The following is a 27,530-nucleotide window of genomic DNA, read 5'->3' as shown; positions in this document are numbered from 1 at the left end:
TCAAGTTCTGTTGTTAGATACATATACATTTATAATTGTGAATTATTGGTATTGACCCTGTCTTTTAAAAAATTACCTTCTTTGTCTATAGTACCAGTTTTTGTCTTAAAATAAGTTTTATCTGATATTAGTGTAGCCACTCTAGCTCTTTCTAAGTTACTCTTTGCATAGTATATTTTTCCATCTTTTTACTTTCAACCTATTTTTGTCTTTGAATGTGAAGTATATCTCTTATAGGCAGTATATCATTAGATCTCTGCCTTTAGATTGGAGAGTTTAATCCAATTAGTTAATGTCATTACTGATACAGTAGGATTTAAATCTGTCATTTTGCTATTTGTTTTCTACATATCTTATGTCTCTTTTTTTCTCTCTATTGCTCCATTACTGCCTTTTGTGTTAAATATTTTCTAGTTTGTCATTTAATTCCCTTGTCATTCACTTTATTACATTTAAAAAATTATTTTATTAGTAGTTGCCCTGTGGATTAACATCTTAATTTATAGCTATCTAATTTGCATTAATACCAACTTAACATTACTACTATATAGCTTTGTCCCCTCTTTCCTCCTTTGTGCTGTTGTCATACAGTTTACATCTTTTTAAGCCCATCAACACATATTTCTAATTATATCTTTATGCAATTGTCCTTTAAAAGCAATAGGAAAAAGTATTTATTGGGCTTCCCTGGTGGCGCAGTGGTTGGGAGTCTGCCTGCCAATGCAGGGGACACAGGTTCGAGCCCTGGTCTGGGAAGATCCCACATGCCGCGGAGCGACTAGGCCCGTGAGCCACAACTACTGAGCCTGCGCGTCTGGAGCCTGTGCTCCGCAACAAGAGAGGCCGCAATAGTGAGAGGCCCGCGCACCGCGATGAAGAGTGGCCCCTGCTTGCCGCAGCTAGAGAAAGCCCTCGCACAGAAACAAAGACCCAACACAGCCAAAAATAAATAAATAAATTTATTTTTTAAAAAAAGTATTTATTAAGCAAAAATGTAATAATAATAACAACATCCTATGGAGTTACCTTTTCTAGTTTTCTTCATTTCTTCCTACTGCTTTTGGGTTACTGTCTAGTATCCTTTCATTTAGGCTGAAAGGATTCTCTTTAGCATTTCTTACAGGGCATGTCTAATAGTGACAAACTCCCTCAGCTTTTGTTTATCTGGGAATGTCTTCATTTTTTAAGGGACAGTTTTGCTGGATATAGAATTCTTAGTTGACAGTTTTGGGTTTTTTTTTTTCTTTCCGTGTTTTGAATCTCTTCTCCCACTGCCTTCTGGGCTTCTTAGTTTTTTATGAGAAATTAGCTGTTAATCCTGTTGATTATTACTTGTACGTGATGAGTTGCTTCTCTCACTGCTTTCATAATTCTCCCTTTGTCATTGATTTTAAACGCAGAGCTGTGAGAAATAGTAGGTTTGGATAATTATTTAACATAGAGCTAGAAAGTGGGGTTTCACAAAGCAATACAGGGAATGATTGTGCTCCTCTAAAAGGAAGGTAGTGTTTCTAAGTGTACAGGTTCTGCTTGCATAAAGGAGGTATTATCTTAATGACAAAAGTGATGGAGCTATTTTCCCAGTTGAGTTGATGGAAAAATCTTTTTTCTGGCTGGTATAACTAGAATAAGAAACAAGTCAGGCTGGAGTGATGTGGAGTAGGGACATGTTTTGGGAAGGAGAAGAACTTGTTTAGCAGTAACAGCAGCCTCCTATAAACCCCTGTGGCCCTCTAGGTTTATATTGCTAATTAAGGCAGTTGTACACTTGTTTTCCATTAATTAAGGTATCTGCATAAGTGTGAGTACCCAAGTGTGTGAATTTGTTGGACACTTTGTCCCTGATGTTGTAGGTGGTGCATTTATAGCAGAAGGTCTCTGCACTGTTAACTCACAGGTAATGATGCTGGAATTTAGTTCAAACTTGTCGGGTCACTACATATAACTTCACTGATGGTTACACTGTACATATCCCTGTCTCTTTCTGGAACCATGAAAACACAAGATGTCGACCATCTGAAATGTCAGGGTAGTCCTTAAATATAGTTGTTATTTAAAGATGTATAAAGTACAACCAGCCCACCAAATCTAATCTTCGGGACAGCAACATATTTGAAGTTTCAATTTAGTTGAAAGCCACCATAACTTAGGAATTCACCATTTGTTTTAACAAAATTCATCAAGCACTTAAATGTGCATAAGTAAAGAGAGTAGGAAACAAAATGGAGTTATGTTTAATTGAATGCAAATGCAAGGATTTCAGTATGATTAAGCCTCTCTGAGATGTTTTCAACCAGAATTACTTGGGAATAGACAGAAGAGATGAATGGGAGAAAATAAGGAAGTACCAATACTTTGGCAGGTGGATTTATCCACCTAATCAGGAGCAGATAAGATGAGGACTTTGGAAGCTTTTATTCCACTGCTTTTCAAACCTTCTAGAGAAGAACTCCTTGTGGACTATATATTTCTTGAGGGCAAGCTCCATGTTCTGTTATTATCTCTTGCCCATGCCAACCTGGAAACCGGCTGCCACATGTTCCCAGGGGCCATGCTATCCTCTTCCTAGCCTGTGCTTTGACCGGCTTTGGCTAAGGATCCAGGAAGAAGAACCTCATTGCCCTTTTTTCTGTAACTAAAGGCATTTTGCAACTCTCAAGTCCCTTTGCCTCTCTCTTATCTTACCTGCCCTCAACTGATTCTCCTGTGATATCCCCAAGGATTAGGCAGAAAGCTAGCATTACTTGCAGCACTGGTGTGTTGAAAAGCTCTACTAACAATTGTGTGCGTGGGCTTGCTATGCCCATCTGTAAAATGGGGGGATTGGACGATATATCTCTCAGGTCCTTTCTAACTCACTTAACATTCCAGGTCTATGACCTGATTCCCTTAGTAGCATGTTGAATATAATGCTGAGCACTTCTGGGTGCTCAGTACATCTAATATCTCCATTTCTAATACTGGACACCATTCTCTGGGAGTTAGGTTCTCTGCTTCCCAGCCATCTCCTTACCTGTTGCATGTAGCTAGGGTATGCAAGTTAATTTCTTCAAAGATGAGAATTACCATGGCTGTATCCAGAAGTATATTGAACAAACAGGATGTTCAGAATGTGTGCATATTACCTGGTATATCAAAAGGGGTTAAACATTGTGGGGGAGGGAAACAGGTGTTTATTTAACAAAATGTTAATTGAATATGACTAAAAGGAATCTCAGAAGATGGTGGAGAAGCCCATGTTAGAATTGGTCAAGACATTCTTACCTACTGAGCTCCGTGAAGAGAAACAAAGAAAGGTGAAACTATGAATGTGTGTTGGCTGCAGTCTGTTATAAGCTGTCGTTTTCCCCTCCCACACTTACATTCTCCTATTCCTGCTACTCTATCACCACCATCATCACCAAATAGTTTTGTGAAATAGAGAAGAAATCCAGGTAAGACAGCCAGCCAAGCACTTCAGTCCTAGGAGCAAGCAAAATGTGCATAACCCATGCACCAATGAGAGCCAACGGGGAAAATAATTCACCATAATCTCTGGGACATATACCTCACCAAAATAGCACAGAATCAAGCCCTGCCCAACACTGAGTACAGATTAGCTGACTTGGTTACATGGTGCTCTTCCCAGACTTTGTGGTTAAATTCTAATGAGCTTCTTAGGAAAAACAAGGGGCCTGTCTGAGGAATGGATTCCTAGGCAGAGCCAATAGGAGAAATGCTTGATGAGGTTTGGAATTTAAGCATAAGAAGCAATGATGAGAGAGACCCAGATGGGAATGAAAATGATTGTATCTGTACTAGACTCCAACTCTGTGCTTAACTTCAGAGAAGTGAAATTAATCTACGATTTGCTACCAAATGGCAAGTATTTAGATATACTAAATGAGTGAGTGTTTTATGTGGGGATGAAAGGTGAGTGTGAACGATAGTTTAGCCAAATGCTAAGTAGCAAGTATTTTGTAAGTATGCACAATCAACCCAGTAGAAAATTCTGCAGCTGGAATTTCTGAAACTAGAAGTGACTAAGCTAAAATTGGAAGAATGATCACCAGTGTCAATAAGAAGTAGATGTAAAATGGCTGTGAATTTTGTTAAAAGACCATCTGACCAAATAATACAATTCCAGCAAGGTAGTGAATATATTCAAAGTGTTAATGGCCACGCTTGAGTTATCCTACAGTGTTCAGTGATTTCCTTTAAAGCAGTGTCCTAAACAGTTACCAAAAAAGTAGGGCCCGAGGGCTTCCCTGCTGGCGCAGTGGTTGAGAGTCTGCCTGTCGATGCAGGGGACACGGGTTCGTGCCCCGGTCCGGGAAGATCCCACATGCCGCGCAGCGGCTGGGCCTGTGAGCCATGGCCGCGGAGCCTGTGCTCCGCAACGGGAGAGGCCACAACAGTGAGAGGCCCGCGTACCGCAAAAAAAAAAAAAAAACTAGGGCTCGAATTCCTTTGCTATCGGGGAACAATGGCAGTTCCGTTTCACATTCCTCCATCCGCCGTTTGACTACTCCATTCAAACCACTCAAGGTACAGAAAGGAAAACTACACCATGATAAGGAAGGACTTAATCATTTGGTATAATCATTTGGTAGCTGCAGTACACAACTAGGGATGCCAGTGGCCCTCGTAAAATTCCAGTGCTCTCTCTAGTTGTCTTCTGTGACCAAAGTGTTACAAAACCTATACATGGTGGATTAAGAAAGGGTCAATTGTTCTAGCATCTTTAATGCTGTGTTTACCACACAAAGCACTATTTTAGTACACATCCTAGTTTTTCATATTTAAAAGAATTACCCAAGCATTTCTTAAGTTAATCTTCACTTAAGGAGTGACACTAAAAAATATACAAACGCACCATTCTTTTTTTTTTTTGAGAGTTCTCTGAGTATTTATTACTGATTTCCAAACTTGCAGAATCAGACTGGTAGCCTGTTGTAAAATGCCATTGAACAACACTCCTCATATTCATCATGATCATAAATAAAGAAAATGCTGTGAGAATGTCATTTTTAAATTTAACCCTGGTTGATTTACAATATTGTGTTAGTTTCAGGTGTACAGCTTCAGATTCTTTTCCATTATAGGTTATTACAAGATATTGAATATAGTTCTTTGTGCTATACAGTAGGTCTTTGTTTATCTGTTTTATATATAGCAGTGTGTATCTGTTATTCCCATACTCCTAATCTATCCCTCCCCCTCCCCTTTCCACTTTGATAGCCATAAGTTTGTTTTCTATGTCTGTGAGTCTATTTCTGTTTTATAAATAAGTTCATTTGTATCATATTTTAGATTCCACATATAAGTGATATCATATGATATTTGTCTTTGGTTTACTTCACTTAATATGATATCTGGATCCATCCATGTTGCTACAAATGGCATTATTTCATTCTTTTTTATGGCTGAGTAATATTCCACTATATATACACCGTGTCTTTATCCATTCATCTGTCAATGGACATTTAGGTTGCTTCCATGTCTTGGCTATTGTGAATAGTGCTGCTATGAACATTGATGAAGAGCACCATTCTTTTGCTTCTTCTATTTCAACCTTTAAAAATATGTGATTAGATATGAATACTAAAATAATTTTACTCCTGTTTCCTGTGGGAGCCTCCTTCCCCCTTAGGAATCTGTAGCCTAAAACTTGGAAAGGGAAATGTTTGAAGCTCTCTGACCTCCAAGGAAATAATAACTAGAAACTCAGAATCTGGTTTTTCATCAAATCCCAGCTAATTTATTTGTACCAGATGCACCAGGCCGTTTATTACACTTCAGAATAATACAATGCAGGCTTAATTATCTGAAACATATTTTAACTTCATATTTTTCATATAGTACACCAGAGAAGGAAAACGGTTTTCGCTGAAAACCTATTTATAAATCCTGATCTAGACCTAGCCTTTAAAGGCAGGAAGCTTTGACAGGGAAACTAGAGGCATCTCACTAATCCTTGGCGGGCCAGACGCATTCGGTTGACTCTTAAGGCCCTGTGCTTGATGACATAGCTGCTGTGGTTCATACACAGAGGTTATTTTTAGAGGCAAGAATTCTCATTTCCCAAAAGTATAACCACAAAAAGTCTATTTGGAATGAATCAGATTTATACACTAAGGCAATAGTAAATGCACAAATCATGTCTGTGTAACCTCAGTTCCCTGAGGAAACGTGATATCTTGGTATACTCTCACCCTGGGACCCTTATCCTCTGTCAGTGGCCCTCGTCTAATTATGGCGATCCTTTGGAAACCAGGTGGTGCTGCGGGGTTTCGCAGATGTCTTCGAAGTAAGTTTTCCTTCCAGAAAAAAGGTATATTTCATTCTTGAGGCTTTTCACAATTTAAAACTGACATAGGGACAAAAAGTCACTAACCTTCAGCCATGGTGGTAGCCAGGGTCAGATGCCTTCAGAGGGAAATTGGACTTGGTGGCCTGCAAGGTTACCCTGCTGTATTTGCATTTGGCTGCCACACCTGGCCAATCAGCCTTATCTAGCCAGCTTCTGTGTTTTGTGGGGCTTTTGGACCCTTAAAATGAGATTTATTATAGTAATGCTAAAGACTCTAAAAAGGAGGTCATTACAGAGCACAGAACTAACACACAGTAGGCCAACTGATCTAGCAAACAGAGTACTCATCTGGGGATTGGAAGAGGCTCGCCAGGTGGCCTCAGGAACCACGTTCAGCCACTTAGTGCTTTGGTTGGCCATATCCCTTTGAATTAGTTGGTTCATTTGCTTAAAAAGATCAATTTCCTGCCTTCCTCTTTCACTTGGCCCTGCCTTTATCAGAGGAGGGGGCTCCCTCAGCTGGAGGGGAATATGGGACCCACTGGCAGTCAGTCACTCAGTCTATCTGTACATGTGTCCAGCCTCAGTGTATCCAGGGCTGCCTGGCAGGAATCAGCTATTTCCATACCAGAGCAATAGCAATGGCATATCAGACCAGGGTTGAGTATAGAGAGATTGAGAGAATCAAAAGTCGGTCAGTAGGGCTTCCCTGATGGCACAGTGGTTGAGAGTCCGCCTGCCGATGCAGGGGACGCGGGTTCGTGCCCCAGTCCGGGAGGGTCCCACGTGCCGCGGAGCAGCTGGACCCGTGAGCCATGGCCGCTGAGCTTGCGCGTCCAGAGCCTGTGCTCTGCAACGGGAGAGGCCACAACAGTGAGAGGCCTGCGTACCGGAAAAAAAAAAAAAAAAAAGTCGGGCAATAAATTGCTTATTTATTTTGTTAGCCCATTGGTTCATTTATTCTTTCGATTACCAAGCATTTCCTAAGCACCTGCTATGTGTCAGGCCCTGTGCTAGTCCCAGGGCCATGCCCTTTCCAATTTAATGCTGGATTACAGAAGCCCTCCTCCCTGGCCCCATTCCAAATCCTAACCACTTTACAGTAACTACCCTTGAACTTTTTCAAGATAAAAGTGGGCACGTTGCCTCACATCTCTCTCAGCTCCAATTTCCTTATTTGTAAAATGAAGCTAATAATACTTGCCTTGCTGCCTCACAGGGGTCCGGGATGGATCAACTGAGAAAACAGATATGGAACTACTTTTAATTATAAAAATAATGAAATACTGATAGTAATGACGCAATAACTAAGATTTATTGAGAGCCTACGGTGTTCCACAGAATGAGCCCTACCCAGGCCATAATTGAATGTTAACTGGAACCAAAAATTCAGAATTCATCCTCTTCAGAGATTCAGGTCTTATAAACATATTTTTTTTTTTTTTTTTTGCGGTACGCGGGCCTCTCACTGTTGTGGCCTCTCCCCTTGCGGAACACAGGCTCCGGACGCGCAGGCTCAGCAGCCATGGCTCACGGGCCCAGCCACTCCATGGCACGTGGGATCCTCCCGGACCGGGGCACGAACCCGCATCCCCTGCATCGGCAGGCGGACTCTCAACCACTGCGCCACCAGGGAAGCCCCTTATAAACATATTTTAAATGTATAATATTAATATAACATTGTGTAAGTGCTTACTGTGTGCCAGATACTAAGCTTAATCCTTTACGTGGTTTACCTCATTTAAACCCCATGATAATGCAATGTGGGAGATAGGTATAGGTATTATTATACACGTTTTATAGATAAGAAATATAAGGATCAGAGAGGTTAAAGAATAACTTGTGGGCTTCCCTGGTGGCGCAGTGGTAGAGAGTCTGCCTGCTGATGCAGGGGACACGGGTTCGTGCCCCGCTCCGGGAAGATCCCACATGCCGCAGAGCGGCTGGGCCCGTGAGCCATGGCCGCTGAGCCTGCGCATCCTAAGCCTGTGTTCCACAATGGGAGAGGCCACAACAGTGGGAGGCCCGCATACCACAAAAAAAAAAAAAAAAAAAAAAAAAGAATAACTTGTTTATAATAACAAAGCTAGTAAACGATAAAGTCTAGATTTGAACACAAGTTTTCTGTCTCTAGAGAGTGTGAGCTTTTAACCACCATGCTTTGCCTCCTCTTGGAAAGGCGTAAAGCTCTATACAGTTCTAAGCTATTGGTAATATTATTGTAAATATTTTTATTTTAAGACAGTGGACAGATTCCTAACTGCAGAGAACCATTTCTGCCACTGGGAGCGAGCCCCACCAAAATAGTTTTAATTTCATCCCGAGTTTGTTTCTTTCACATCCTGGTTTGTTTTACTATCCAGGTATTTATTGAGTTGGGAGGACTTACTCTCACAAGTTTCCAGGCTACATTAACAAATGTAAAGTAAGCATCGGGGAAGCTAGAAGTGGTAGAGAAAGTGTGTGCTGTGGATAAGAGGCAGACATGGAAGAAATGCCCAGGCAAAAGTGTATCTGGGTGTGGGTGGCCTTCTTAGTGACACTACATGGAAGCACAGCCTCTGGCAGGTCCCATTGCTCTTTATTACTACACATCTATGCGTGCATCCTTAGTGCACAGAACCTTATCTGACTGGGAGCATCCAGAAGGGTTTCCCCAGACTCTTACAAAAATTCCACCCACCCTTTTTTTTCTGGTGCCTCAGTGTTTGGCCAGGGGGTGTTACTTGTTGTGCTTCACGAGGCGTGTGTACTAAGCTCTTCGTGTCTGCCTCAGTGGCTGCTACTGCTCTTCCCTCTCCTCTTCCTCCCTTTCTTCATCTTCAAGATCATCATCATTATCCTTAGCAACAGGGTTAACATGTTCGAGAACTAATTACCTTGCCAAGCAATGTGCTAAGCGCTTTATATGCATTATTCTATTTATCTGTTCGTTCATCCATTTAATGAATATTTATTGAACATTTACTTTGTACCAAACACCGTGCAGCACATTGAAACAGACCATTATTTCTTCTGTTAGTCTAGTCGGGGTGCAACAGGGGAATATATAATTACAAACTGTGGAAAGTTCTATGAAAGAAGGATACATGGGACTGTGAAAGGTGGAAGGTGCTGTTGAATTTAATTCTTCAACAACCCTGCAAAGTTAATGAATAGCATTAACCTCTGTTTTACAGGCAAGGAAACTGAAGCTCAGAGAGGTTAAGTGACTTGCCAAAAGTAACACAGCTAGTAAGTAGGCTGAGTAGAGATTCATACCCATGCGGGTCAGATTCCAAAGCTCACACTCTTAAGGGTTATACTCTGTTGCCTCCCCAATGTGTGAAGTGCATATATAGCCATTAATTCTAGCCCTATACACTTTGGTTCTGGCTTCTCCTCAAATGTGTGGAGTCCCAGTTGTTTCCAATTAGTTGTGGCTGTGGTTTGGTGCATTCGTTCAAAGAAAGTGTGCATGCAAAGCAGAGGTCACGTGCCCTAGGTCTTGTGGATGTGCACAGCGTATAAATAATAATGGCATTCCCCAAAAGCTGGGATTCATTGGAGTCACACATTTGTTTCCCATTAGCTCATGCTACTCAAATACAAACAGTAAAGCATGTATTTACATTGCTGTGGACATGGAAAGCCGAACCCCCAAAGCATTCCTTGCAGGTTGGATAAAGCTGAGCATCCAAATAGTTCAAAATCAGTTTTGTAAGCCCAGCTTAATAGCTTTAAAATGAAACCTGGATTCCAGATATTTTTTAAAATGCCTAGAGAGAGGTATGTGAGTAGCCAAAAGAGACAAAACCAGCTAAATCCTCAAAATATGTACCAAGCCGCATATTTGTAGTATCTACTCTTGTTACTTGTCCTTTATTTTTAAAATGCTGAAGAGCTTAAAGTCAAGAAAACTCTTAGCCATGTAACAGCAGCAATGGAATTTTTCATTCTTTTCTAACCAGCTGTCTGAAGCTTTTCAAAACAAACCTGTTTGTGATGAGATGGTTTGGTTATTTAAGTAGATGGCGAGGCTGAGAAGAACAAGCAGGAGGCATCCGATGTCATTGTCTCCCCCTCCCAGCTCTCCGGCCCAATAACAAAAGGCTTCCCATCAAAGTATAGTTCATGGATAGCATCTGAGAAAATGAGATTGAACTGGAAATTATCTTAGGTAAAGAAGTCAGGATGGCAAAAGAGGTGAACGAAGTCCCCATTAGTTGATGTCTTTACCTAAGAGAGCTTTTTCTTTTTTTGAAGACCTGTGGACTTGGAAGCAGAAGACTATATTTTTAATGAGGTCACTATCACTTAGTAACTTGGTCAATTCTTATCCCCTCTCTGAGCCTCCCTTGACGTGGGAAATGGGGATGACAATCTTCCCTATTACACAAATTGATGGTGCAGACTCAAGGATTACATGAGAGAACATATGTTAAGTCCTAGCACAGTGTGTGGCTGATAAGGTTCATATCTTTGCAATCAAGATAATTCCAAGAGGCACATTACTTATACCATACAGACAGATCAAGAGTTGCTGCTCTCGCTGTCTAATTTCAGCATATTTGATCCCCCTAAGAACAACAAGTATGTCGTTTGATCTTTGTTCTGCTGTCAAGCAAGCATGAAAAGAGCTTTGGCCAAATCACATCGTCCCATGCAGCAGTGCTCTTTTGTTATCTTGGTTATGGTTTTAAGAACATGAAATTGCTGTATTCTAGAAAGCCTTTTTTCCTCTTATGCTGTGGTTTTAATTTTCTTAAGTAATTATTCCGGGCTTTTTGTTTCCTTTTATCACACAACCCTGAGTACCTGTTCCAGGGCTAGCTTTAAATATTTCCCTTTCTAATCAAACAAAGTCACTCACTTTACACAAGGGTATTTTCATTAACTACAAAGACAAAGGGTCACGATGTCCATAGCTAAGTGAAAAGGAAATCATCTGATTGCATTTACTTTTTTATAAAATGGTCTGAAGAACATGCATTAAGAATTCAAACACACGTGGGGCTGAGATGACTCTTGTCCAAAGATGGTTTCACCAGATTTCTGGGAAGTAGAGTGACACTGGAGCAGCGTTTCTTAAAGTGTGGTCTGTGGTTCACTCACAGAAAGGTTGGGGCAGGGGCAGGGGTAGATATAGTTAACAGTGCAGATCTGTGCTCTACCCCAGACCTGCTAAGTTAGAAGCTCTGTGGGTGGGGCCTGGGAGCCTGAGTTTTTAAGGAACATCCTAGGTGATTCTTATGGAATTCTATGAGGCAGGCATTATTTTCCTCATTTTACAGAGGAGGACATTGAGATTTAGGGAGATTAAGCAGCAAAGTTAGTAAGTGGAAAGAAAGAAGTTAATAAGGGGAAAAACCAGAATTCTAACCCAAGTCAGTCTGATTCTAAAATGCAAGTTCAACCGTGTAGAAATATAGACATTAAAAACGCTACCCCAGAGAACACAAACATTGGTTCTTAAAGTTTGGGAATTGGGGTTTTCCCCCTTATTTCTCTTTCCTTTCCTCTTTCTGTATTACATTAATACTTACATAATGAAAATATCGATTATAAAATAAAAATTGATTGTATATTTAAGCAACCATGATAGTTTTATGTGAGTCAAGAGTCGCAAGGAGGGTAGAAACTGTGGAAAAAGCTGGGCAGTGGGAAGGCCTCGTGTACTTCCTGCTAAGGAGGGCCAAACAATGCACGGCAGAAATGTCAGGTTTAGGGAATGGTTCTGGGGGTCGTGGAGTAAAATCATCGGTGTTTTAATAAGATAGTTTACATTGATAATCGTTATTCTGAGCCCTGGCTTTTAAAAAGCTAATAGGATACTGTCCTTTGAAAATGGCAAACAGTTCATCAGAAGTATCAGGCACCTAAAGTTAACTGATTTGTGTGCAAATCCCTCATAACTTTTCTTTTATAAAGTGAGCGTTCAGTCTGGAAGACATTGTAAAGAGTGAGAGAGGGAACAAAACGGTCAATATTGTGAATTGTAATTAGCTTATTTGATTTCTGTGCCAAATTCCAGGCTCTGCTAAATCCACAGTCCTTGCTGGTAATTCCTCATCTCTGACACGTTACCCTTCTTTCAACACTCTGGAGCTTCAGACTCTTTGAGACTTCTGCATTAACAATAGCTTTCTAGGTTTGGATTTGTTTTGTTCATGTGTGAGGGTTAGGCTCTTCAGCAGATGTCTGTGTAATATGGTTTGAAAGTATGCTGTAATCCTTCTTCAATGCTGAAGTTGTCTCCAAAATGGGAGTCATTTGAGAACTAAAGAAGTAATTTCACTGGCAAAGTTTTAAAGTTTTTTTAAAATTGCACTTTAAAAAAGCTGAAATACCGGAGAATACTGGGGGCATTGTACACGAGGTTGGAAAACGGCCTCTCAAAGATTAGCTACAGATCTTAGCCAGGGTCGTCCAAAAGGGTTTAGTTATTCATTCACAAGTTTTTCTATAATTCATGTGTGCTTTGGCTTTCTCCTTTTTCATGAGGTTGTGGAAGTAGCTTTTAAAGAATTAAAGATGCCATGCCACTTCATCTTGCTTCAGTTCAATAGCACATTTATTGAGTGCCTACTATGTGCCAGACACTGCCTTAAATGCTGTGGGGTTCAAAGGTAAATAAGGCACAGCCCCTGGGCAGCTCACAGTCTGGTGGTGGAGGGAAGCCACGTGTACAAATAAATAATACCAGGTTGCATAGTAAGGTGCTCTTTAGGAGGTACAGATAAAGGGAGCAGTGCTGGAAGAGGGAAAGGGAGAATTATGATAACTATCTGTGGTGGCTAGGAAGGCTTTATTAAGGAAGTGACATTTGAACTTGGCTTGAAAGGATGGAGTGCTTTCAATAGACATGAAAACAACTCACATTAGGTGCTCAGTTAATGTTTGCTGAAGGGATTAATGAAAGGCGCAGATGTGAGACATGCTTGAGAAAGAGAAAGTTCACAAAGCTGTATCGAACCGCAGATTCCCCTTACGTGAACAATTCTAATTCAGGTAATCCATGACACACACGAAGGATGTATTTTTCAAAATTGACCTTCAAATGTGTATGTCAAAAGCAATTTTCCCATACGAAATAATGGTAATAGAAGAAGTTGGGGTGTTTTGGTCAAACTGAAATGACATTACAGTCTAGGTTAGTAGTACTCAAAGAATAGTTTATGAACCCTGGTAGTCTATGAAACCCAGGGATCCGCAAGGTCAAAATTACCTGCACAACGGTACTGTTACTTGCCTTTTCCACTGTGCTGATATCTGCACTGATGCTGCAAAAGCAATAGTGAGTACAACTGTTGGCACCACAGTATGAATCAAGGCAGTGGCGCCAAAGTGTACTCGTCATCATTGTACTCTTCACTGGCATACACCTGCAGGAAAATAAAAGGCATTTCACTTAAGAATATCATTGCTGAAGCAGTAAAACTGATTAATGTATTGAACCTTAACGCCTGCGTATACTTCTAAAGAATATTCTGTGTTATGACGTTTGACGTATGTTTAAGGTACTTCTGCTGCAAACTGTTATGTGTCTCAAGGAAACGCGCTTGTGAGATTATTTAAGCTATGAGCTAAACTAGCCTCTGTAATGACTGAGAAACGATGGTTATACAGACTTCAGTATTTGCTAGCCATTTTCTTCGAAAGGAACAAAGAGAGCCTGACACTTAAAGGAAAAACTGACAGTATTTGTTGCCAAGGATACCATTTGAACTTTCAAGAGAAAATTAAAATTTTGGGAAACTTGTATCTGCCACCATGACCTTAAGAGCTTCCCAATATTTAAAAGACTTTTTAAAATGAGATTGCAGGTGATGTTAATCAATGTGATTTTTTTTTTTTTTTTTTTTGCGGTACGCGGGCCTCTCACTGTTGTGGCCTCTCCGGTTGCGGAGCACAGGCTCCGGACGCGCAGGCTCAGCGGCCATGGCTCACGGGCCCAGCCGCTCCGCGGTATGCGGGATCTTCCCAGACCGGGGCACGAACCCGCATCCCCTGCATCGGCAGGCGGACTCTCAACAACTGCGCCACCAGGGAAGCCCAATCAATGTGATTTTTTGACATCATATAATGAAAGATTTCAACATTTGGAAGACCTGCAGAACTCAGTAAACCAATATTTTCCGGATGATCCGTGCATGATGAGACAAAATGGGTAAAAGGCCCATACAAAGTTCGAAACATACCAATGGATTTTAATGTAACAGAACATGAAAAGTTTATTTATATGGTTTCGTATTCAACATTGCAAGTAACCTTTCCTCGTTGAATTTTTATGTAGTATCAGTGAAAAATACCCACAATTATCTGAAAAGGCTACTAAATACTTCTCTCTTTTCCCGTTACATAACCTGTGAGAGGCTGGATTTTCTGCAAATGTTTCAACCAAAACAACATATAACAACAGATTGAAGGGAGAAGCAGATATGACAATACAGCTGTCATATGAAACTGGATATTAAAGATATGTGCAAAAATGTAAAACAATGCCACCCTTCTTCTAATGGTTTTCTGTCAGGGGAAAATATGTTTATTTTTCATTAAAAATGCTATTTTTTAACACCTTTATTGGAGTATAATTGCTATCCAATGGTGTGTTAGTTTCTGCATTATAACAAAGTGAATCAGATATACATATATATATGCTCCCATATCTCTTCTCTCTTCCCTCTCCCTCCCACCCATCCTCCCTATCCCACCCCTCTAGGTGGTCACAAAGCACCCAGCTGATCTCCCTGTGCTATGAGGCTGCTTCCCACTAGCTATCGGTTTTACATTTGGTAGTGTATATACGTCCATGCCACTCTCTCTTTGTCACAGCTTACCCTTCCACCTCCCCGTATCCTCAAGTCCATTCTCTAGTAGGTCTCTGTCTTTATGCCCATCTTACCCCTAGGTTCTTCATGACCTTTTTTTTTTTCTTTTTTCTTAGATTCCATATATATGTGTTAGCATACGGTATTTGTCTTTCTCTTTCTGACTTACTTCACTCTGTATGACAGACTCTAGGTCCAATCACCTCACGACAAATAACTCAATTTCGTTACTTTTTATGGCTGAGTAATATTCCATTGTATATATGTGCCACATCTTCTTTATCCATTCATCTGTTGATGGACACTTAGGTTGCTTCCATGTCCTGGCTATTGTAAATAGAGCTGCAATGAACATATTGGTACATGACTCCTTTTGAATTACGGTTTTCTCAGGGTATATGCCCAGTAGTGGGATTGCTGGGTCATAAGGTAGTTCTATATGTAGTTTTTTAAGGAACCTCCATACTGTTCTCCATAGTGGCTGTATCAATTTACATTCCCAACAGTGCAAGAGTGTTCCCTTTTCTCCACACCCTCTCCAGCATTTATTCCTTGTAGATTATTGATGATGGCCATTCTGAGCGGTGTGAGATGATATCTCATTGTAGTTTTGATTTGCATTTCTCTAATGACTAATGATATTGAGCATTCTTTCATGTGTTTGTTGGCAATCTGTATATCTTCTTTGGAGAAGTGTCTTTTCAGGTCTTCTGCCCATTTTTGGATTGGGTTGTTTGTTTTTTTGTTATTGAGCTGCATGAGCTGCTTGTAAATTTTGGAGATTAATCCTTTGTCACTTGCTTCATTTGCAAATATTTTCTCCCATTCTGAGGGTTGTCTTTTGGTCTTGTTTATGGTTTCCTTTGCTGTGCAAAAGCTTTGCAGTTTCATTAGGTCCCATTTGTTAATTTTTGTTTTTATTTCCATTTCTCTAGGAGGTGGGTCAAAAAAATTCTTGCTGTGATTTATGACATAGAGTGTTCTGCCTATGTTTTCCTCTAAGAGTTTGATAGTTTCTGGCCTTACATTTAGGTCTTTAATCCATTTTGAGCTTATTTTTGTGTATGATGTTAGGGAGTGCTCTAATCTCATACTTCTACATGTACCTGTCCAGTTTTCCCAGCACCACTTATTGAAGAGGCTGTCCTTTCTCCACTGTACATTCCTGCCTCCCTTATCAAAGACAGGGCGACCATATGTGCGTGGGTTTATCTCTGGGCTTTCTATCCTGTTCCATTGATCTATATTTCTGTTTTTGTGCCAGTACCATACTGTCTTGATTACTGTAGCTTTGTCGTATAGTCTGAAGGCATGGAGCCTGATTCCTCCAGCTCCGTTTTTTGTTCTCAAGATTGCTTTGGCTATTCGGGGTATTTTGTGTTTCCATACAAATTGTGAAATTTTTTGTTCTAGTTCTGTGAAAAATGCCAGTGGTACTTTGATAGGGATTGCACTGAATCTGTAGATTGCTTTGGGCAGTAGAGTCATTTTCACAATGTCGATTCTTCCAATCCACGAACATGGTATATCTCTCCATCTATTTGTATCATCTTTAATTTCTTTCATCAGTGTCTTATAATTTTCTGTATACAGGTCTTTTATCTCCTTAGGGAGGTTTATTCCTAGATATTTTATTCTTTTTGTTGCAGTGGTAAATGGGAGTGTTTTCTTGATTTCACTTTCAGGTTTTTCATAATTAGTGTATAGGAATGCCAGAGATTTCTGTGCATTAATTTTGAATCCTGCTATTTACCAAATGCATTGATTAGCTCTAGTAGTTTTCTGGTAGAATCTTTAGGATTCTCTATGTAGAGTATCTTGTCATCTGCAAACAGTGACAGCTTTACTTCTTCTTTTCTGATTCGGATTCCTTTTATTTTCCTTCTCTGACTGCTGTGGCTAAAACTTCCAAAATTATGTTGAATAACAGTGATGAGAGTGGGCAACCTTGTCTTGTTCCTGATCTTAGTGGAAATGGTTTCAGTTTTTCACCATTGAGGATGATGTTGGCTGTGGGTTTGTCATATATGGCCTTTATTATGTTGAGGAAAGTTCCCTCTATGCCTACTTTCTGCAGGGTTTTTATCATAAATGGGTGTTGAATTTTGTCGAAAGCTTTCTCTGCATCTATTGAGATGATCATATAGTTTTTCTCCTTCAATTTGTTAATATGGTGTATCATGTTGATTGATTTGCGTATATGGAAGAATCCTTGCATTCCTGGGATAAACCCCACTTGATCATGGTGTATGATCCTTTTAATGTGCTGTAGGATTCTGTTTGCTAGTATTTTGTTGAGGATTTTTGCATCTATGTTCATCAGTGATATTGGCCTGTAGTTTTCTTTCTTTGTAACATCTTTGTCTGGTTTTGGTATCAGGGTGATTGTGGCCTCAGAGAATGAGTTTGGGAGTGTTCCTCCCTCTGCTATATTTTGGAAGAGTTTAAGAAGGATAGGTGTCAGCTCTTGTGTAAATGTTTGATAGAATTCGCCTGTGAAGCCATCTGGTCCTGGGCTTTGGTTTGTTGGAAGATTTTTAATCACTCTTTCAATTTCAGTGCTTGTGATTGGTCTGTTCATATTTTCCATTTCTTCCTGGTTCAGTCTCAGCATGTTGTGTATTTTTAAGAATTTGTCCATTTCTTCCAGGTTGTCCATTTTATTGGCATAGAGTTGCTTGTAGTAATCTCTCATGATCCTTCGTATTTCTGCAGTGTCAGTTGTTACTTCTCCTTTTTCATTTCTAATTCTAATGATTTGAGTCTTCCCCCTTTTTATCCTGATGAGTCTGGCTAATGGTTTATCAATTTTGTTTATCTTCTCAAAGAACCAGCTTTTAGTTTTATTGATCTTTGCTATCGTTTCCTTCATTTCTTTTTCATTTATTTCTGATCTGATCTTTATGATTTCTTTCCTTCTGCTAACTTTGGGGGTTTTTGTTCTTTTTTCTCTAATTGCTTTAGGCGTAAGGTTAGGTTGTTTATGTGAGATGTTTCCTGTTTCTTAAGGTAGGATTGTATTGCTATAAAGTTCCCTCTTAGAACTGCTTTTGCTGCATCCCATAGATTTTGGGTCGTCGTGTCTCCATTGTCATTTGTTTCTAGGTATTTTTTTATTTCCTCTTTGATTTCTTCAGTGATCACTTCGTTATTAAGTAGTGTATTGTTTAGCCTCCATGTGTTTGTATGTTTTACAGATTTTTTCCTGTAATTGATATCTAGTCTCATAGCGTTGTGGTTGGAAAGGATACTTGATACGATTTCAGTTTTCTTAAATTTACCAAGGCTTGATTTATGGCCCAGTGTATGGTCTATCCTGGAGAATGTTCCATGAGCACTTGAGAAGAATGTGTATTCTGTTGTTTTTGCGTGGAATGTCCTACAAATATCAATTAAGTCCATCATGTTTAGTGTATCATTTAAAGCTTGTGTTTCCTTATTTATTTTCATTTTGGGTGATCTGTTCATTGGTGAAAGTGAGTTGTTAAAGTCCCCTACTATGATTGTGTTTCCCCTTTTATGGCTGTTAGTATTTGCCTTATGTATTGAGGTGCTCCTATGTTGGGTGCATAAATATTTACAATTGTTATATCTTCCTCTTGGATCAATCCCTTGATCATTATGTAGTCTCCTTCTTTGTCTCTTGTAATAGTCTTTATTTTAAAGTCTATTTTGTCTGATATGAGAATTGCTACTGCAGCTTTCTCTTGATTTCCATTTGCATGGAATATCTTTTTCCATCCCCTCACTTTCAGTCTGTATGTGTCCCTAGGTCTGAAGTGGGTCTCTTGTAGACAGCATATATACGGGTCTTGTTTTTTTATCCATTCAGCCAGTCTGTGTTTTTTGGTGGGAGCATTTAATCCATTTACATTTAAGGTAATTATCGATATGTATGTTCCTATTCCCATTTTCTTAATTGTTTTGGGTTTGTTATTGTAGGTCCCTTCCTTCTCTTGTGTTTCTTGCCTAGAGAAGTTCCTTTAGTGTTTGTTGTAAAGCTGGTTTGGTGGTGCTGAACTCTCTCAGCTTTTGCTTATCTGTAAAGGTTTTAATTTCTCCATCAAATCTGAATGAGATCCTTGCTGGGTAGAGTAATCTTGATTGCAGGTTTTTCTCCTTCATCACTTTAAATATGTCCTGCCACTCCCTTCTGGCTTGCAGAGTTTCTGCTGAAAGATCAGCTGTTAACCTTATGGGGATTCCCTTGTGTGTTATTCGTTGTTTTTCCCTTGCTGCTTTTAATGTGTTCTCTTTGTATTTAATTTTTGATAGTTTGATTAATATGTGTCTTGGCGTGTTTCTCCTTGGGTTTATCCTGTATGGGACTCTCCGTGCATCCTGGACTTGATTAACAATTTCCTTTCCCATATTAGGGAAGTTTTCAACTATAATCTCTTCAAATATTTTCTAAGTCCCTCCCTTTTTCTCTTCTTCTTCTGGAACCCCTATAATTCGAATGTTGGTGCGTTTAATGTTGTCCCAGATGTCTCTGAGACTGTCCTCGGTTCTTTTCATTCTTTTTTCTTTATTCTGCTCTGCCTTAGTTATTTCCACTCTTTTATCTTACAGGTCACTTATCCGTCCTTCTGTCTCAGTTATTCTGCTATTGATCCCTTCTAGAGTATTTTTAATTTCATTTATTGTGTTGTTCATCATTGCTTGTTTCCTCTTGAGTTCTTCTAGGTCCTTGTTAAATGTTCCTTGCATTTTCTCTATTTTGTTTCCAAGATTTCGGATCATCTTTACTATCATTATTCTGAATTCTTTTTCAGGTAGACTGCCTATTTCCTCTTCATTTGTTAGGTCTGGTGGGTTTTTCCCTTGCTCCTTCATCTGCTGTGTGTTTTTCTGTCTTCTCATTTTGCTTATCTTGCTGTGTTTGGGGTGTCCTTTTTGCAGGCTGCAGGTTCGTAGTTCCCGTTGTTTTTGGTATCTCTCCCCAGTGGCTAAAGTTGGTTCAGTGTGTTGTGTAGGCTTCCTGGTGGAGGGTACTAGTGCCTGTGTTCTGGTGTGTAGGTCCATGTCTGGTGGTGTGTTTTGGGGTGTCCTTGGCATTATTATGATTTTAGGCAGCCTCGCTGCTAATGGGCGGGGTTGTGTTCCTGTCTTGCTAGTTGTTTGGCATAGGGTGTCCAGCACTGTAGCTTGCTGGTCGTTGAGTGCTGGTGTTAAGATGGCGATCTCTGGGAGATTTTTGCCGTTTGATATTATGTGGATCAGGGAGGTCTCTTGTGGACCAGTGTGCTGAATTTGGCTCTCCCACCTCGGAAGCCCAGCCCTGACACCTGGCTGGAGCACCAAGAGCCCTTCATCCACATGGCTTAGAATAAAAGGGAGAAAAAGTCAAAAGAAAGAAAGCAAGAGAATAAAATAAAAGTAAGATAAAATAAAGTTATTAAAATGAAAAGTAATTATTAAGAAAAAAGTTTTTTAAAAACAAAAATATGAAACAACGGACGGACAGAACGCTAGGACAAATGGTGACAGCAAAGCTATACAGACAAGATCTCACACAGAAGCATACACATACACACAAAGAGAGGAAAAGGGGGGGAAATAATATATCTTGCTCTCAAAGTCCACCTCCTCAATTTGGGATGATTCGTTGTCTATTCAGGTATTCCACAGATGCAGGGTCCATCAATTTGATTGTGGAGCTTTAATCCGCTGCTTCTGAGGCTGCTGGGAGAGATTTCCCTTTCTCTTCTTTGTTCTCGCAGCTCCCAGGTTCTCAGCTTTGGATTTGGCCCCGTCTCTGCATGTAGGTTGCCGGAGGGCATCTGTTCTTCGCTCAGACCGGACGGGGTTAAAGGAGCCGCTGATTCGGGGGCTCTGGCTCACTCAGGCCGGCGGGAGGGAGGGGCACGGAGTGCGGGGCGAGCCTGCGGCAGCAGAGGCCGGCGTGACGTTGCACCAGCCTGAGGCGTGCCGTGCGTTCTCCCAGGGAAGTTGTCCCTGGATCCCGGCACCCTGGCAGTGACGGCCTGCACAGGCTCCCCGGAAGGGGGTTGTGGAGAGTGACCTGTGCTCACACACAGGCTTTTTTGGTGGCGGCAGCAGCAGCCTTAGCGTCTCTTGCCCGTCTCTGGGGTCCGCCCTTTTAGCCGCGGCTCGCGCCCGTCTCTGGAGCTCCTTTAAGCAGCGCTCTTAATCCCCTCTCCTCGCGCACCGGGAAACAGAGAGGCAAGAGAAAGTCTCTGGCCTCTTCGGCAGCTCCAGACTTTTTCCCGGACTGCCTCCCGGCTAGCCGTGGTGCACTAACCCCCTTCAGGCTGTGTTCACGTCGCCAACCCCAATCCTCTCCCGGTGCTCCGACTTAAGCCCGAGCCTCAGCTCCCAGCCCCACCTGCCCCGGCGGGTGAGCAGACAAGCTTCTTGGGCTGGTGAGTGCTGGTCGGCCCTGATCCTCTGTGCGGGAATCTCCCCGCTTTGCCCTCCGCACCCCTGTTGCTGTGCTCTCCTCCGTGGCTCCGAAGCTTCCCCCCTCCGCCACCCGCAGTCTACGCCCGCGAAGGGGCTTCCTAGTGTGTGGAAACCTTTCCTCCTTCACAGCTCCCTCCCACTGGTGCAGGTCCCGTCCGTATTCTTTTGTCTCTGTTTATTCTTTTTTCTTTTGCCCTACCCAGGTACGTGGGGACTTTCTTGCCTTTTGGGAGGGCTGAGGTCTTCTGCTAGCTTTCAGTAGGTGTTCTGTAGGAGTTGTTCCACGTGTAGATGTATTTCGATGTATCTGTGGGGAGGAAGGTGATCTCCGCGTCTTACTCTTCCACCATCTTCCTCAATTCCAAAAATGCTATTTATATTAACATGTCATGGGTTTATTATTGTTACGTTTAAATTAGTTATTACATATTTTTAAAAATTTCTCAGTTATAGTTTATAAGATGGTAATGTGGATAGATATAACTATATATAATCAGAAGTTCCCTGGGGTTCCCACTAAGAGTATAAAGGGGTCCTAAATTCTAAAAGTTAGAGAACTACTGGTGTATCTTATCCTACTGCGTGTGTGTGTATTATACGTTTAGATGTGTGGGGTTGGGAGGTGGGGTAGCGAAGCACATGCCTTAGAGCAGCAGGGTGGAGGTGCTGCTGGAGTGGTAGATGGGAGGTGGCTTCGCTTCTCAGACAACATTAGAGGTCGTTTGCCAGTAAAGAACCAACTTTTTGTTGTGGACTTTTCTTTCTTTGCTGAAAAAGAGAAACCAACCTGCAGTCATATTTCTCTATGATGCGTAGCTTGTTGCAAGTAGATCATGGTGTAACAGCTAAATCACAGGTGGAGAACATAAGAGTATATTTTGCAGTGACAGTGAACACAGACAGTGGAAGCCACAGAAGCCAAGATGTGCCTGTGTTATGTATGCAGCATTTTTTTCTTCCAGATACCTCTTCTGCAATCGCAGAAATCTCACTTTCTGCATATCCAACATCTTTTGTTGTCCATTATTTAAAAATGGAAGGTGGGACTGAGATTTAGAACTAAAAATGGATGATGAGGCAGAAGCTAGAGGAGGAATAGAGGATGTTGGATTACAGCCTTGGAGAGAGAGTGTGAGGAAAAGTAAAATTGCTCTCAGAGACCACTCATGCTGTGAGCTGGGCTTCTGAGTCAATGGAGAGACATTTGGGAGGCGGGAGTCACCATAAAATTAGGAAGGTATTGATTGTGTGACTGAAAATCCAGAAACTGAAGGGCAAAACAGACATGCCTCTTATTAGGCATATGGTCTACAATGAAGCAAAAGGAATTTCAAAGCATCTTATTGAAATTGTGGAAGAGGGAGATATTTTTAAAGTTTTTCTAGTGGTCAGGGCATAATACGAGGCAATGAATTATAAGTATTCATTTAAATGTGTATAAAATGTCACTGCTGTTCTCTTCATTTGGTGGGATGCGCTTGTTGCTTTAATTTAGTGAATGTAAATATAGTTAGAGAGAGCTTCCATAAACATCTTCTCTGAACGTGGTGTTCTCTCAGCCTATAAATATGCCTTGCCTATCATGTCTTAAGTGCCTCATCAGTAAATTCTCCTCCCGTGGAGGCTTTCAGGAACTTAAGACATGGGAACGTTCTGATACAATATACACTCTGGTACTGGATGGTGGAAGTAGAGTGGAAGGGTGGAGAATCATATCAAATGCTATGGAAGGGTCCAGAAGTATGCAACTCTAGAGAGTATAAGCAGTGTACGTCTATTTAAGTTTGAAAATGATTTTTAAAACCTCTGTGTAACTCTTTTAACATTTTTTAATGCCTCCTGTTAATAACACACTGTTTTAGCCCTGCCTCAGAAATATGAAGAGCTGCTACAATCCTGGTTGTTTTCTTTCAGCTCCTGAGGACCATGTCTGTGCCCAAGGGTAGAGTTTTGGATAAAAACCTTGATGAGGAAGGGCTTGAAAGTGGAGACTGCGGTGATGATGAAGATGAGTGTATCGGAGGCTCTGGTGATGGAATGATGAAAGTGAAGAACCAGCTCCGCTTCCTTGCAGGTAACTGACTAGTGCTGGCTCAAATCTGAGCTAAAATGGTGATGCCTAGGAATTAAATACCAATTGAGTCTGCTCTCTATAACTCCCCTAAAATCTCTGCAACACACAATGCCATCAGTTCTTCAAGGAAAGACTACACTCTAGAAGATGAAGTTTTCAGGTATCCTTTTCTTTTAAATCTCTGGACCTGGGTAGAGGGTAACTTCCTGTTTCTCATTGTCTAAAATGAACTGCCCTAAATCAGTTGGCTCTGTTTCCTACTGGAGATTTCCTTGGTTCTTCTCAGTTATAAAAAGAGATGAAAAAAGAAATGCAATCTTGAGAGTCTGGTGAAAACTAATGATGGGGTAACTTTCAAAGGAAAAGACATTAGCTGACCCTCTCTTTTTAGAATGTCATATTTGGTTTTTTTCCCACAAGTAGTCTAACACTGATAGGCTGTGACACATAACTGCACGGCTAGGTGAAAACAAATAGAAGAAAAATAGCTGATGCTGTCTAGAAGGCAAAACAACCACAAAAAAAAAATATTCCCTCACAAGTCACATTTGTATCGATTAGCCCAATTTACAAAATACTTTTGTATGGATAGGTGTTCGTGTTTCCATTTTACAGATAAGAAGACTGGGGCTCAGAGAAGAAATGAGATTCATCTAAATGGCAGAGCTGGAAATCTAACTTGGGTCTTAAGACTTCCAATGTCATGCTCTTCCTTCTGCAATGCACAGCCTTCTCCTTGCAATCCTGTTGCCCATGACCTCTGAAACCCTGCAAGCTCCTCTTTCTTTTTCAACCTCTTTCCTTCACTAGTTCTTTCTAATCCTACCTGAAACTGGGTCTCTCCTTAAGCCTCTATCTTTTCTCTCTTTTCCAGAGAAAACACAGATCTCATCCATTTTGGCAGTTTCAATTTTTTTTTATGATTTCTGTAAGTTCTTTTTATTTGTTTCCTCCATTCTGGCAAACAAAAATCTAGCATGAAATCTGCCCTCTTAACAAACTTTTAAGTGTACAGTATTGTTATTAATATGCAGATTGTACGGCAGATCTCCAGAACTTTTCCATTTTGTATGACTGAAATTCTGTCCCCATTAAACACTAACTCCCCTTTCCCCCTCCCTCAAACCCTGGCACCATCATTTTGCTTTCTGCATCTATGAGTTTGGCTACTTCATCTAAGTGGAATCATGTAGCCCTTCTGAGACTGGCTTATTTCACTTAGCGTAATGTCCTCAAGGTTCATCCATGCTGTAGCATATGACTACAGGATTTCCTTCTTTCTTAACGCTGAATAATATTCCACTACATGTATGCACCACGATTTCTTTATCCATTTAGCCATCAGTGGACATTTAGGTTGTTTCTACCTCTTGGCTGTTGTGGATAATGCTGCAGTGAGCATTCTTTAACTATTATACCGCTATGGGGATAATTCATAAAATCATTACCTGCAATCTTAACTGCTCTCCTGAGCTCCCATCCCACATCTCCAGCTGCTTACTAGTCATTTCTTCCTGGCTTTCCCACCATTACCCCCAGCTCTATGTGTCAGAAATCAAACGTATCAACAGACCATCCAAACTGGCTCCTCCCTTAATATCCTTATTTTTCTAATGCCACTACCATTCTCCCAGTCGCTGAGGCTTAAAACTGAAGTTGTCTTTGACTCTTCTCCCTTGCCCTTCATATATAATTGGGCACCAAATCACTGTAGATGATCTGTAATTATTTTTCTGCTTATCTCACTGTTTCCTTTCTATCCCCCTTTCACCCCCCTGCATATGCTATTTCAGTCACATCTTAAGTGGTCTCCAGTCTTCTAGGCTAAGACAGGAGTATTGAGAGCCTTAGGCTAGCAGATTAGAGAACAAAGAATCAGAGGCCCAGGCAGAAGATTCCACCAAATTTACCTTGTACAGCTGCCAGGTTAATCTTTCTAAAGCATCTCCGACCACTCCCTAGCTCAGCTACCTTCATCCTGTCCCCACTGCCTGGAGGATAATGCTCAGACTCCTTAGCAGAGTTCTGAGGGCCTTCTGGTCTAGCTTAAAGTATCCTTTCGGCTTCATTCCCCATCAGTAGCCCCACAGGAACCCTGCACTTTGGCAAGAACAACCATACTCACGCCCCATGAGCAAGAGTAGACATACTGGGCTTCCCTGGTGGCGCAGCAGTTGAGAGTCCGCCTGCCGATGCAGGGGACACGGGTTCGTGCCCCGATCCGGGAAGATCCCACATGCCACGGAGTGGTTGGGCCTGTGAGCCATGGCCGCTGAGCCTGCGCGTCCGGAGCCTGTGCTCCGCAACGGGAGAGGCCACAACAGTGAGAGGCCCGTGTACTGCAAAAAAAGAGTAGACATACTGTTTTTATCTGTCTTCATAGAGTTGCCCACATTTATTTCTATATAGGTACCCCTCTTTTATTTTTTCTTAAATTACACCCATCCCTAAAAGTACATTTCAAGTATGATGCAGTGAAAAAAAATAGGTTTAGGGGTAGAGTAAATTTGTATTTGAATTCTGGCTCTATTCCTTATGAGCTAGCAGGACCTGGGCCAGTTCTTAGCCTCTTATCTAAGTCTGCATTCCCTCACCCATCGTAGTGGGGATCATTACCCCAACTTCATAGGACTATTTCAGGATCAAATCGAGGGGGGGAAGTTTGTAAGGCATCTAACCCATTATCTGGAACATACTAGGTGCTCCATAATTATTAGTTTCCTTCAATGAAGTCTTTCACAACCATCTCAGTCTACAGTTATCTCTGTCCTCTGAATTACTAAAACAAATTCTACCAGTGCTTTCAAGAAATAGTCTGCAGTGGCTCCCAGGTTCCATTCCTAGGGCATGACATGATCACTCAGAGCCTGGCATCCCATAAAAAGAATGTTGAATAAGCATAATAAGTAAAAATAATAGAAGCTTATGTTTATTGGACACTTACCATGCTGCAAGCACTGTGCCGGGACTTTCCAGGCACTGCCTCATGTCATTTTCACAACATCACTATTATTGTTCCTGCTTTACAGATGAGAAAACTGATGCTGGAAGAGGTAGAGTAATTTGCTTAAGGTCATGCAGTGGCTAAGGTCGAGAGTTAGGATTCAGATTTCAGAGGCCACTCTTTGGACAAATCTGCTTTGCTGCCCCCAAAAGCTTTTGGTCATCTAAAGGTTGCCCAGATGATTTAGCAAACTCGTAACTGGTCTCCACGCTGACCCCTAGTACATACCACTTTCTCCAAAAAGTCCCTGCTTATCCCTTCTCTTGCTTTCCTGCCTGTAAGCCACTTCCCTATCCATTTCAAAACACGATTCCACAGTTCCATGGTGACTTAACTTCTTAAAACAGTGTTTGGCCTGGGACCTTGTCAAGGGCCTTTTCAAAATCTGAATAGATTACATCCACTGGTTTCCCTTTGTCCAAATGCACATTTATCCTCTCAATTCTAGTCAGTTAGTTAGGCGTGATTACCCTAAGTGCTTTGTAAACTGTAAAACGCTACACAAATGGTGGTTAATTTAATTTACGGGAAAAATGATGCCTTACTCCCAATAGGTTACACTTGCCTAACATGTTCAGTGATCCTACCAGCCTGGAGTTCCTTGAGTCCCCTTTGAAATGCTTCTCACGGAGAGGAGACTCATTGGCAATCTGCCAGGCTCGTGGCACAATAGTTAATTTGGAATAACAAGCTATACACTTCGGTCAGCTGTTACACAGTTTTACCCAAAATCTGGGTAGATGCCACCTGGTCCTGGTGATTCATCAACATCCACTTAGTCCACTAGACTTGGAACACTGTGTGCGTTTACCGCCATCTCATTTAGAACATCCAAATTCCTTCCTCCGAAAGACAACTTGAAAATAAAAAACAAGGCTCAGAGTATGTTCAGGCTCTCTCCTATCTCCCTTTTGTCCCTCAGCA

The 27,530-nt window shown here is 41.2% G+C and overlaps 1 protein-coding gene across 2 annotated transcripts in view; it reads left to right on the top strand.

Moving 5' to 3' along the window:
- Nucleotides 1–27,530, top strand: part of GPC3 (glypican 3) — a 448,983-nt gene that overhangs the window by 359,789 nt on the left and 61,664 nt on the right. For both annotated transcript variants that reach the window (XM_032620671.1, XM_032620670.1), the window contains exon 7: nt 23,443–23,602. In XM_032620671.1, coding sequence (XP_032476562.1) covers nt 23,443–23,602 — 160 coding nt within the window. The remainder of the gene's footprint in view (nt 1–23,442; nt 23,603–27,530) is intronic.

This window comes from Phocoena sinus, chromosome X, assembly GCF_008692025.1.
Source record: "Phocoena sinus isolate mPhoSin1 chromosome X, mPhoSin1.pri, whole genome shotgun sequence".
Classification (NCBI taxonomy): domain Eukaryota; kingdom Metazoa; phylum Chordata; class Mammalia; order Artiodactyla; family Phocoenidae; genus Phocoena; species Phocoena sinus.
Note: the sequence above shows the minus strand (reverse complement) of the source record. Positions and strands in the feature narration are given on the sequence as shown.